Here is a 12,207-nt window from a genome sequence, read left to right on the forward strand (position 1 = left end):
CTGCAAGCAGACACTTGCCGCCGTGTGTGTGTGTGCGGGGGAGGGGGGTGTGCGTCTCTTATCCTTGAAAAAAGGCTGGCGGTGACTGGCCCAAAAATCGGATGTTTTCTCAATCGAGAGTTTCCCAGACACACCTCTTTCTCCCTCCTCGCCGACTGTCGGCCTCCTGTGTCCTCCCGTCTTCCACATAATTTATATTTTACAGTTGTCTGAGAGAGGGGAAACAAAAGAAGACATCGCAACTTAGACAAAGCTCCTGCTGCTGCTCACCTCTCCTTGCCCTCCCCTTCTCCTCCTCATCCTCCATGACCCACAGACACACACACACATGCCCACAGCCTTGGGGCAGTGCAGTGAAGGAGGTATGCAAAGTTTGCCCTTTTTTTAGGACCTTGAACGACAAAACCAGAAGGGGAGAAAGAGAACAAGAGAAGAGGCGAGGGTGGGGGGGGGGGGGGGGGGGGGGGGGATGGAGGAAGGAAGACAACGATGGAGCTTGATGACGTGTGAAGGAGAAGAGGCCGAGAAGGTGTTTGGAGCTGCAGGTGTGCGATATACCAAATTTGTGGTTTTATGTCCGTCTGTCTCTCACGCAGAGGGCCAGAGGACCTTGAAATAGGTAAATAGAGAAACCAGCAGGACTCGCCGACAGCTGACATGAGGCAGAAACAGCAGAGTGAGAGAGAGACATCAAAGGTATTAGCAGCTCATAAAAAGGCACTTAGTGCTGCAGTTAAGCAACTCACACACACATGCATCACCGCTGGCTGGCTGCTGCTAAACACACACTTTTTTAAGTCTTACCGGCAGCTGTTCCCATTACCAGGGATTACAAAGATGGAAGGACAAAGACGCCCAGATAACGAATCAGTGAGGAAAGGAAGGAGCGATAAGGAACACGTGAGGTTCGTCTGATTTTCATAACTGACAGTCAGACATCTTTTTTTTTTTTGTGGTTTTTTTGAAGAGTTCAAGAGAGCAAAAATAGTCTCTCCGGTGAATCAAAATCACATAAAAGGGAGGATGGTGGCATGTGTTAAGAGGAAGTGTGTCTGTGACAAGGCGCTGCCTGCTTCTGCAGACACTAGCCTGCAATGTCTGGGGGAATAAGAAGAAGTGTGCCAGTATAATCAGCTATAACGCAGAATCATCTGCTTCAAATCCTTCACTCCGCCCACAAGACACAATCCCTCTATTCTTGTATTTTTTTCCCTCATTCACTCCAGTAGGACATCTGTGAGCAGGACTCACATTCACACTGCCTTCTTTCTTCTTTTTTTTAAGCCTCCTGCTACTACTTCTTTTTCTTTCTTTTTTTTTTTGTATTACTTCATTTTGAAGTTTTTCTTTGATGCTTTTCAAAGGATCAGGCAGCCGGACAGAAAAAGTTGTGACAGATTTAGAAAGAAGAAGGAGGAAAAAAAAAAGTCCTGAGAGAGGCAGACAGAGCTTTGCCCCGGAGGTTCACGAGGAAGAAACAGGAGACAGATAAAGAGGCAGGGATAATCGGAGAGAGAGGGAGGGGAAGAGCACAGCTGTTGTGTGAAGAGAAAATACAGATAAAGAAGGCAAGTGTGAAGGGCGAAGGAGAAGAGACTGACGGAGACAACCAAGGCTGGAAAGAAAAAAGGGGAGAGACAGACACAAAAAAAAAGGACTGAAAAAAGGGGAAATCTTTTCCAGTTGAAGGTCAAGAAAGACATCCAGAGATAAAGGGCAAACGGACACCTGACGTCATAACCGACCGCAGCGAGCATGGAGACGCAGCCCGAGGGAAGACCTCCTCTGGAGTGAAAGAAGAATAAGCTGTGTTTGACGCCCGAGCAGAGGGGACGGTTTCCTCATCATGTTTTATTCAGCCGTTTTCCCAACTTCAAACAACCTGCGCCGGAAGAGCAACTTCGTCCCGGGATCGAATGAAGAGAGGAGCAAAGAGATACCTGCCGAGTCTGCGATACCCTGCTCCTCCTCTTCCTCCTCTCCTCTCCTCCCTCACTTTCTTTTACCTCACTAACTTCCTCCTCCTCTGCCCTGATATCTCCTCTCCTCTCCATCTCCTCACTATGTGGATACCAGCTTTGCTCCTATGGATGCTTAATATCATCAATTTGTGCTCGGGACAAGACTATTCGGACTATTACCAGACTGCAGACATGGGCACCGAGGTGAGACATTGCATTTATTCATTTTAAACCCAACTATTGAGGAGTTTCACTAACTTCTACAGCTTGTGAATGTGTGTCTGCCATTGATTACATACAGGTAAGTAGGCAAGTAAAAGGAAAGGTCATTTGATTCACACACAATGTCCTTCACTAGATCTCCATATTAACACTTAAGGGAGATTTAGGAGCACCGAATGACAGAATATCTATATTTATTGGAACAACGATGTTAGTTAATAAGCTCTGTTTATTCAAGAGACCTGACATACGTGTGTGTAAAGCATCACAAAGAGATAATTCTGTCCATCCTGTTTGTTATTGGTGGACACACAATATCTCTTGAATCCAGTGTAGAGAGAATTGTATGATGTTTTGTCTATTTTGTTCCAGTACAAGGATTCTTTTGTTTTGAGCAAAGAGTTTTCATAGAGGCTATCTCAGGGATATCAATGCTCTTTTGAAAACATTTTAATACTTGTATTTATTGTCCAAGTACACTACTTGAGTAAATGTGCTTGGTTGTATTCAACCCCTGCACACACTGAGTTAATAAAAGCAGAGCGGAGGTTTTCAGATGAACCCTCCCGATGACACAACATGGTATCGTCGGCATAAAAATTGACTTTTTCAGTGAAACAGCCCAAACCGGGAAGATTTGAAGCAGGTTTAAGAAGAATCATCAAAAACAATGTAAAGTAGCTCATTATTATGATTGACATTATTAAAAAAAGCCTGGGACATGTCCACAAAGAGTGCAGCACGATGATGCTTAGAAGAGAGCGAGCACCGGCTGCAGGAGTTATTGTTTCCGAAAAGGTCGAAGTATTGATCCGCCCATCCCTTCTTCAGACAGACAGGACCGCTGAGATAAGGTCACCTTATTGTAATGCGTTAATCACCTCTAAGACGCTTTACATTGGTTTTCTCTTCAATATACGTTCTAATAATGTATATTGTTAGTATTAAAATAAACTCAATCGAAACATTATAGGAACAGTGTGTAACATTAAGGGCGATCTATTGGCAGAAATGGAATAATCTCCTAAAGAATTGGTACTTTCTGTACCTTCAGTATCTCCACACGCAGCCTGCTGCCATGTTTCTACAGTAGCCCAGAAGGGACAAACCAAACACTGGTTCTAGAGAGCCAACAACTACAGATTCTGCCTTTTAAAGCAATTAAAAGGAGTCTAATTTTTAGACCCAGTTTACAAAATCACTTCTTTTTCCTCACATGAAATCATGAAGCATGTTTCCTGTAGAGTCACAGCTTGTTTCTGTGACGTCGTTACCATGATCACATCTCCTTTACAGTAAAATAAACCAGGAAACGATTTACTCACTTTCTATGGAAAAATCCAAGTGTGTCACGCAGTGTCATCACACTCTTCATGTTGAAACACTTGTTCAAACTCACTGAAAGAGATCTTAAGTATCACATTCGTCTTGGAATTGAATGAATGAATCCCAATCGCATATTTTGGCAGACTAGCTAGTTATCAATTGTTTAACAGAAGTAAACTTGTGTGTTCAGACATAACATGTTTGTACTGGAAGAAGAAAAAGAAGAAGAAGAAGAAGAAGGAGGAGTGACAAATGCATGGGTGTGTGCATGTGTGTGAGTCTCTACTGCTGGACCCCAGTGGGACTATGAGATCATGACCTCATAGTCCCACAGCAATGACCTCATGTCATGCAATCACTTAACACAAAGGAGGGAGAGGGAGAGAGAGAGAGAGAAATCTGGGAAAAATGTTAAAAGAAAGAGAGAAGAATCCACCCTCCCGACTATCCATCAATATTATTAGAGATCGTGCCTCTAAACTATTAACAGTTATGCAACCTTCCGTGGTAAAATGCCAACATTTGGCCCCCCATGCGCGTAAATAGGTCAATTTGTAGCCTCTACTTCACTATAAGAGTAAATGCATCTCCATCAGCCTGCAGATGTCTGCATGCCATGCTATCAGCAGTCTTGTATTCTATATGGTCACGTTGAGACGTATGAGATGGCTGGAAAGAAGCAGAAAGGGAGGGGGGTGTAGACAGGGAGAGAAACAGATAAATGGAGAGACTGATAACGAAAGGAGATCTGGTTTCTGTTTGGGTGATGCCAGCTGTACCCCGTTGGCTGCTTCTCAGCCTGGGAAACTAAACAACCACGAGGAAGAATTCATATGTGATACTCAAGTGGCTGACTCCCAGCTGACATCCAGTCCCCACAGATGATCCGGCAGCCAGTCCGTTACACAAGTGATCTTTCATCCGCCGTGTCTCTACGGAGGGGAGTCATCTATCACGACGGCAGAAAAAAAAATCATTATGTGGATGACTCGCAGTGGGAAATGTTTATGGAGCTACTGTAAACGGAGATTTTCCTCCATAGACTAGGATCTGGACATAAAGCCCTCTCTGTACAATCATCATAATAATAATAATGTTGTTGTTGGCTGAGCTGACAATCTCCAGTCTGTTTGTTGCACATAAGCAGGCCTAATGCTGCATTTAAGGACTCCTTTAGAAGCTCCGACATAGGAGACTTGTCATAGAGGGCACTGTGTAATGTCTGGCCACATGCACAGAAAAGAGAGCCGCGTTTCTCTTCTACTACTGGGTCCATACAGTCTGGATGTACATACACATTCAACATATCTTCTAATATTCACGTGTCGACTCATAGTTCAGTGCCCTGTGTGTTTACTGTGACGCACACCTGTACCTGCTTATGAACTTCACTTTCTTAATGTTTTAAACCTTTTAGGAAGATTACCAAAAGAAAAAGATTGATCAAATTCAGCCCTGTTGCGTGAACTGGGTCAGATCACAGCGTCTTGCTCAAGGGCACTGCAGCAGCAGGGCAAATAATTCATCGCGTTGCCTCAGGTGACTCCGTTTTAAGTTCGTGGAGGTCTGAAAGCTTTGAAAGGGAACCGCAAGAACAGCACAACTAAGACGTGAAGAAAACGCACTTTGCAGCTTCCTCGTGTGATCAAATGCAACAATGTGTGTGGTGTGTGGGTGTGTGTGTGTGTGTGTGTGTGTGTGTGTGTGGGGGGGGGGGGGGGGTAAGGAGAAGACACACATACCCATAATAACTAACAGTAGCCAACAGCAACATGTTACAACACATTGGAAGCCGTGTGAGGCATTCGTTGCTCATCCAGCTCAAAGCGGCGACGCTTGCACTGTAAATTCTACGGCATCTAATAGTTTTCCTCCAAAATAAACACAGATCATGGAACATTTCAACACACAAAGAGTTTTGTATTTAACAACTGAAAACAGGACATGTTTAACCTAATGCCCTCAACACGTGAAGCACTAAATATTGTCATTTAAGTCCCACTTGTCTGCACGATTCTCTCCCCCCACCCCGTCCTCCAGGCTCCGGTACTGTCGGATGACCAGCCCAGTTTGGACTCGGTGACGACCGTGGATCAGCTGCTGCAGCTTCTCTACCCCGAGTACAGTTTGCTTCAGCAGTGCCTGAGGAAGAAACCCTGGCACGCCTCCTCCGCCCCGTCTTTCTCCTCGGCGAGCCCTCTAGGGCGCGCTGACGACGAGGATCTGTGGGGTCAGCCGAGGGAGGAGGCTCTCTTCAAAGTGAACGGGCCTCTGGGAGGTAAACGCTCAAGATTATTCCCAAAACATGCAATACTGTAAATTTCATTGACGTCACTTCGAGAGAATGACTACTTATTACCAGAGAACTTCCAAAAACTCCAATCAGGGCAGTTTGGGGGATTCCAGATTTGTTTGCACTGGAGAGAAGACAATAAATGCAATAAATTGAAGCCAAGTGAATTGTTGGTCGATGTTTCCCGAAACCTCTAATGCCAGATACCCTCAAAGCTCTCTTGTATCAGTTACTGAATCGCATGTGTTTTTCAGTCATCTTGGAGGAGATCCAGCGGACCTCGTGCCAGCCCAGAGAGGTGTGCGTGGAGGTCGCCAAAGAATACCCAGAATCCACCAGTCAGTTCTTCCTCCCTCGCTGCGTGGCGCTGCATCGGTGCGGCGGCTGCTGCAACAACGAGGCCTTATACTGCACCAACACGAGCCACGCGCTGGTCAACAAGACGGTGAGCGAGCTCGTCTGCATCACAACCCGCCCGGCGGCAGTGGGACGCCCTTTGGCTGCAACTGGACATCAAGTGAAGAGTCACGCACAGTTGCGCAATCTTGCAAATAATGACATCAACCCTCTGCACGTCAGCCGAAACACTTCATAACACTCACAACCAGTATTTTTGTTCTCCCACACACACCCATCTTTCTTTCCTCCTCCCAGTTGATGGAACTTTCCCCGCCCAGGATGGATCGCTCTGTCGTCATGGTGACCTTCGTCAACCACACCTCGTGCGAATGCCTCTCCAAGCGGCCGCTCCACTCCATCATAAGACGAGCCGCGACAGATCACCTGTGAGCGAGAGCGAGGAGTGACGTGTGCTCGTGTGTGTTTACACACATTTCGGAGTAATCTGTCACGTTTCCGTCGTTTTTTTGTTGTTTTTTTAATACAAGTGTGTGTCTGCGCAGGTGTTCCCCGCCCGACCTTCCCTGTGCTTCTGGGTCATTATGGGATCCAGTGAACTGTGTGTGCGTCTCCACAGACGCCATAAACTACTCTGAGCGAGAGATGGGTAAGTGTGCGTGAGTCATGTTGGTCGGGATTCTGGGTCGGAACGAACTCTACGGGGATTTAAGATCAATTAAACTTTTCCCACATTCTTGTGTGTTTTCCGAGAAACCCTGAATACAGTTCCAGCTAAAGCTAAAAATGTCTGGGCTGATGGAAGTGGACTCAGTGCTCAGTGCTGCAGAGTTTTGCACAAACAGCCAACCCAACTTGTTATCTTATTAAAGAAATGTGCTTTCATTTCTTTAATAAGAGAGTGAACGATTATAATCCGTTGATTGCCATCTGTGCACGATGTGGCTGCAGATAGACTGAGATACCTTTTGACCTTCTCTCCACGTGGCTTCCAGACGCGCTGGACTCAGGTCTGCTGGCTCTCTGTGGGCCCAACCGGGTTCTGCACGAGTCCACCTGCGAGTGCGTTTGTCGGAACGGACTCACCGAGGACAGCTGCGATCCGGGATGGAAACTGGACCACACCACCTGTAAGGAGGGTTTTCACTTACTGAACATATTTGATTTACATTACACCGCTGTGTGAAAGAGAATTGAATGCCATGGGATCTTCTAGAGGATCTGAAGAAAGAACAAACAAACACGAGGGAGAGTCACACAACAGACGCTCACGCTTGAATAGGGTTGCCAAAAGCGGTCGAGCTTTGGGAAAGGAGGGCTCCGCGCAACCATCGACAAACAAGTCAGGACCTGACCGCCAGATATTTGGCGGCACCGACAACAAACGGGGCGGCGCAATCTGATAGTTTGTATTTTCACGACCAGACGAAACTCTCTCCCAATCTTCTCTCAGGTGAATGCCAGTGCGAAGGTCAAGGCGAGGGGAAGTGGTGCCCCACCGGCCAGCGGTGGGACGACGAGCTGTGCGGCTGCGTCTGTGCCGCAGAGTGTCCCGGGAACCAGCCCCTGAACCCCGACACCTGCCTGTGTCAGTGCAGAGAGAGCCAGCACTCGTGTCTGCGGCAGGGCAAGAGGTTTAACCCAAAGTCCTGCAGGTAGGAGCACTCCGGGTCTCTAAAGATCTTTATCTTATATATTAATCGTTGTTTGCATTCACAGGTCGTCGGTTACTCTTTTCCTAATTCCACAGTTGCATCAAATACAAAACAATCCACGATCTGATATTTTAAACGTGCAGTTCCAGAAAACTTCCAGCTGTTCTGCTTTTGACAATAATATGAACACTTTCATCGCGTTAACTGGAAGGAACTAGCGATAATAACATAACTGTATTGGCACGGTTGATATTTGCATGTTTAGATGATGCCTTTCACTTCCAAATGGAAATGCAGTTCACCACCAGTTACCTGAACCAGTGGTTCTACTGGGCAAACTGGTTCTGCCTCCTGTATTAGGCCTAGTTTAGCCTGGGTCTTCGCCCTGGGAGAAAGCAAGCGAACCCTCAATGGACATGTCAGACATTCCAAACTCGCAAAAGAACAACTTTCTTCCCTCGTTTTCTAGAGCTCACATGTCTCCATGTGACCTTTTATGGACACGCGGTGGACCCACAAAAAAAAAAAAAAAGAAACCCTCGACCCCTCGGCTGCGTGTGCGTGTATCGCATGCGTGCCGCCGTTCCCACAGCCGGCACGCAAAAGCCTCGACCTCCCTCTGACCCCTCTGGGGGTGGGGGTGGGTGGGGGGTGCATTAAAAAAACACATTAATGCAGACATGAGATATGAGATGTGAGGGATTTCTCATCCGGATTAATGTGGGAAGCTCACAGACAACGAACACACACACACACACACACACACACACACACACACGCACGCACACACACGCGTGAGCGCAAGTGACCTTTCACGTTTCCTAGCAACCGGTTTCCTAGCAACCGGTTTACACATCACAAGTCCTTACGAGCGTGGACACTTCAGAGGTTTCAATGGTGCAAACGGATTACATTAAAACAATTGAGTATCCACACAGTTTTAATGGTTTCTTAGTTAGTATTCGTTGTTTTTGTCTATTTATATATATTTTCTTAAAGGTTTGATTCAACATCTGGTCACAGGAGGTGGTCCACGAGAAGACGATACACCTACTGTGATTTAGAAGATGAGACTTCCCAGAATTGTTGGCCATATTATTCCCGTCTCTTTGAGTAGTTACTCCCTCTTTTTCTCACGCACAGAATCGTTTGATGCACCCTGGATCAAGGTTTTCATCTAAAAGGGAATGTGAAGATCTGGATAATTGATAGCATCCATGCCAAGAGAGCATAAGCTCCCCAGTGTTTTTATTTCTTCTCTGTTCCTCCACCCTTCCCGTCAAAAATATTATTTTCCAAATCCTCCTTTTTCTGTCCTGTTGTATAATCACTTTCTTCTCCTTCTTTCCATCTTCCCTCCTCTGTCTAGTTGTTACCGGTTGCCTTGCAGAAAGCCCCGGCGTGTGTGCCAGACTGGTTTTTACTACAGCCACCAGGTCTGCCAGTGCATCCCCAACTACATGAGGCCTGAGTGGAATTGACCAATCGCGGGAAGGCCGAGGAGCGAGACTGCAGGTGAAGCCATTTAGCCCAGAAAGCTTTTTGTGGACATCAAAGAGGAAGTGCCTCTTGAGGGGAAGGTGGACCTACACATGGATTAAAACCGCAGCACTTAGAGGAGTTGTGTTAATGCCGTCTGTGCATCCGACACCCAAAGGAACGGCAGGAGCTCTTTCCCCAGTGACACTCGGACAAAAAACGCCATCCGTATGCAGTTAAACTCGTAAAAAAAAAGTAAGTAATCTCAGCCAAAGACAAAACGAGGAGATACATCTGGCTCCCACGACACCAAATCACACTCAAAAAGCAGGACAGCGAGGACCAATCAGCCGCTGAGTCAGCGCTCATCCCCGCAGCGACGTGTTCGAGCAAGACATTCAACCACCGCATGCTGCAGAGACGCCGCTCACGACCGTGTGAAATGGAAAGTGGAATAAAAAATAATAACAGAGCAGACTTTTTTTTGTTGTTGTTGTTTTTCTTCTTTTTTTTTAATAGATTAAAATGAGCTTCAGGCACTTTGGCAGGCTTGAGTCATGAGCTGTTTTGAGAGGTTGAAGGATGTATTTTGCAGAAATCCCTGTAATGTTTTGTTGCCGGGGGTCTCGTGACCCTCTTTTAGAAGAAAGGTGGATCCACTCAGAGCCCCTGAGAGGGGATGGAGTGAAGCTCTAGATGCAGATAAAATGTCTTCTTACGTAAAAGTCTAAACTTCTAAAAGATGTTTAAATTAGTTTAATTAAACAAACAGCTGTTATATCGTCCAGCTCCTACTTGCTCTTTGAACATCTCGCGTGGCCGACTCCAATCACTTCTAATTTAACTTTCACACTCTCGGTAATATTATTTGTAAATATTTTTAATCTTTTTTTTTTCGTATTTAAAAGTAGATCAGGTGGAGTTGTAAAAATACTGTATTTACTGTATTGTTTTGGCAATGAAACTATTTACATGTCTTTGTACCCCCTGCGGTTTTTAATTATTATTATTATTATTATTGTGAATTTGAATTGTGTTTTTCAAATCGTCCATTTGCCTGCACTGCAAGATACATTTTAGCCTCTGCCATTAAAAAAAAAAATAGTTTGGTTTGAAGATTTATTGCAGTGTAGAGATTATTGTCGTGTTTGTTGGATGCATTGTTTTCAGGCTGTTAAATATTTAAAGTAGTTATGAAGTATTGATTAAAATCCATGTCAGACTGATAAGTTTGTGTCCCTTTTTATGTTAAATATTGTTGTTTTTTTTAGGGTACTCTGGCAGCGACAACCTGTGAGAAATATAAAAAGCATCTACTGTATGTTGTATATATACATTTTAAATAATATGTCTTATTTTATTTTGTCATTTAAAGCAACACTATGTAACTTTTGCTTAAAACCGGCAACTGTGGCTACGACCAACGATTATGGGACGATGTTGACGTGCTGAACATGTTTGGAGAAATATTGTTTAGCATTTAAAACTAAAAATGACTTATGATAATAATGAATATATATATATATATATATAGGACAACAATCAGCCACCATAGTAGACCAACTGAGGCTGTGGCAGCAAACCCCCTGAATGTATTGAACTGAGCAATTGTTTATTTTATTGCCCATGAATTAAACTTTTCATTTGTATGAGGAACAACGTGCTATTTTGTGTATAAAAGGTTTTTCCTCTAAATTTAAAATCACGCCGGTTACTTTCTTTTTGTTCCAATTTTATCTATAAAAACGGTTGAATGTCGTAGAAATCCAAGTAACATGTCGTTGTTTTCTTCCCAGAAATATAACACATATAACAATATACTTTTTGTGTCACTGCTCCTTTATATATATATAGCATGTAAGCTTTCCTGGGAACTAGAAGATGACTTTGCTTACGTTTCAGATGACAATCTCGTGAAAGGTACCACACCTGTAGGAACTTGGCTCTGGTTTCTTCCCGTCTGCGTCTACCACAATAAACAATATTGACTCAGATGGGGAAACAAAGAGATCACCTTTCCGTCCGGCCCCTCGTGGCCTCTGGGAAACGCCTCCCTCGCCGCCCTGTGTGCGTGACGAATGGCCGAGTTCATCCCAGTTACCCGGGCCTCAGCTGACTGTTTTAGTACACGATGTGCGGACAGAAGAATAGAGAATGCTCAGCAGGGTTAATATCCACGTTGGCTGCTCCACTTACAGTATTAATGCGACGCATTGTGCAAAAGATTGCCGTGAAGCAGGCCGTGAAATTGCAGGCGGCGAGAGGCGCCAGTCGAGCGCAGCTGTGGGCTTCAGCTCCTTTTCAAAAGAAGGAAAATGTCATTTCATTTTTTTTTTTTTTCAAACTTTCAATAGTTTTCTAAACACGCAACCTTTGCAACTCACTCTGGTTTTAGCTTTTTGAAGTCGTCTCGTGTGGTGGATCGCAAACGTCGGCGAGGTTGGACACGAGGTGAGGATTCATCTTGAGAGGGGTCGTAATAATTCTATTATTCACTTCACAGTCAAAAACAGATAAAAAGGTGCCATTTCAAGTTTTATTTTTTTTATTACTTCAAGAACAAAATATAAACCCCTTAGCTCTCGACAACCCATCTTATATAATACGCGATTGAAACTCTTTCAAAAATATTTACAAAAGATAAAAAATAAAATTTAAAATAAATATAAGCCGCAGGCCCTCCCCGGTAACAACCTTTTAAAAACTGTGGTTGTTTATTACTTTCTCTTTGAAGGAAAGAGAAATCACAATGTTTCTAAGGTCTTGGACACTTCAGTCAAGATACAAATCTATGTTTAAATGAGAAAAATATAAAATACGAGCCAGAATAAACTCAAAATGATCATGAGCAAAACATATTAGTGGGACACTAGTTGGTCGTAGTTATTGCTAAAGGAAATACAGCTTGATGGAT

The 12,207-nt window shown here is 44.5% G+C and overlaps 1 protein-coding gene across 2 annotated transcripts; it reads left to right on the top strand.

Annotated features, from left to right (window-relative positions):
• Positions 1 to 958: 958 nt before the first annotated feature.
• On the top strand, positions 959 to 10,519 carry LOC117742580 (vascular endothelial growth factor C-like). Of its 2 annotated transcripts, none has more exons than XM_034550100.1 (8): positions 959 to 2,165; positions 5,550 to 5,787; positions 6,057 to 6,319; positions 6,457 to 6,587; positions 6,705 to 6,808; positions 7,155 to 7,289; positions 7,613 to 7,814; positions 9,184 to 10,519. In XM_034550100.1, the coding sequence occupies exons 1-8, from the start codon at positions 1,917 to 1,919 to the stop codon at positions 9,293 to 9,295; spliced, it is 1,434 nt and encodes a 477-aa protein (XP_034405991.1). In that variant the 5' UTR covers positions 959 to 1,916; the 3' UTR covers positions 9,296 to 10,519. The 2 variants fall into 2 exon arrangements, with proteins under 2 accessions (XP_034405991.1, XP_034406000.1); XM_034550109.1 differs by having other exon boundaries at positions 961 to 2,165; positions 6,057 to 6,247.
• The last annotated feature ends 1,688 nt before the right edge of the window (positions 10,520 to 12,207 follow it).

Source organism: Cyclopterus lumpus, chromosome 2 (genome assembly GCF_009769545.1).
Source record: "Cyclopterus lumpus isolate fCycLum1 chromosome 2, fCycLum1.pri, whole genome shotgun sequence".
In the NCBI taxonomy this organism is placed as follows: domain Eukaryota; kingdom Metazoa; phylum Chordata; class Actinopteri; order Perciformes; family Cyclopteridae; genus Cyclopterus; species Cyclopterus lumpus.

What these genes read in the sequence shown, in the direction of transcription:
- LOC117742580 (XM_034550100.1), top strand. Translation starts at nt 1,917, where the DNA reads ATGAAGAGAGGAGCAAAGAGATACCTGCCGAGTCTGCGATACCCTGCT. An exon ending in AGTGAACGGGCCTCTGGGAG is followed by an intron (nt 5,788 to 6,056) that starts GTAAACGCTCAA and finishes TGTGTTTTTCAG; the next exon opens with TCATCTTGGAGGAGATCCAG. An exon ending in TGGCTGCAACTGGACATCAA is followed by an intron (nt 6,320 to 6,456) that starts GTGAAGAGTCAC and finishes TCCTCCTCCCAG; the next exon opens with TTGATGGAACTTTCCCCGCC.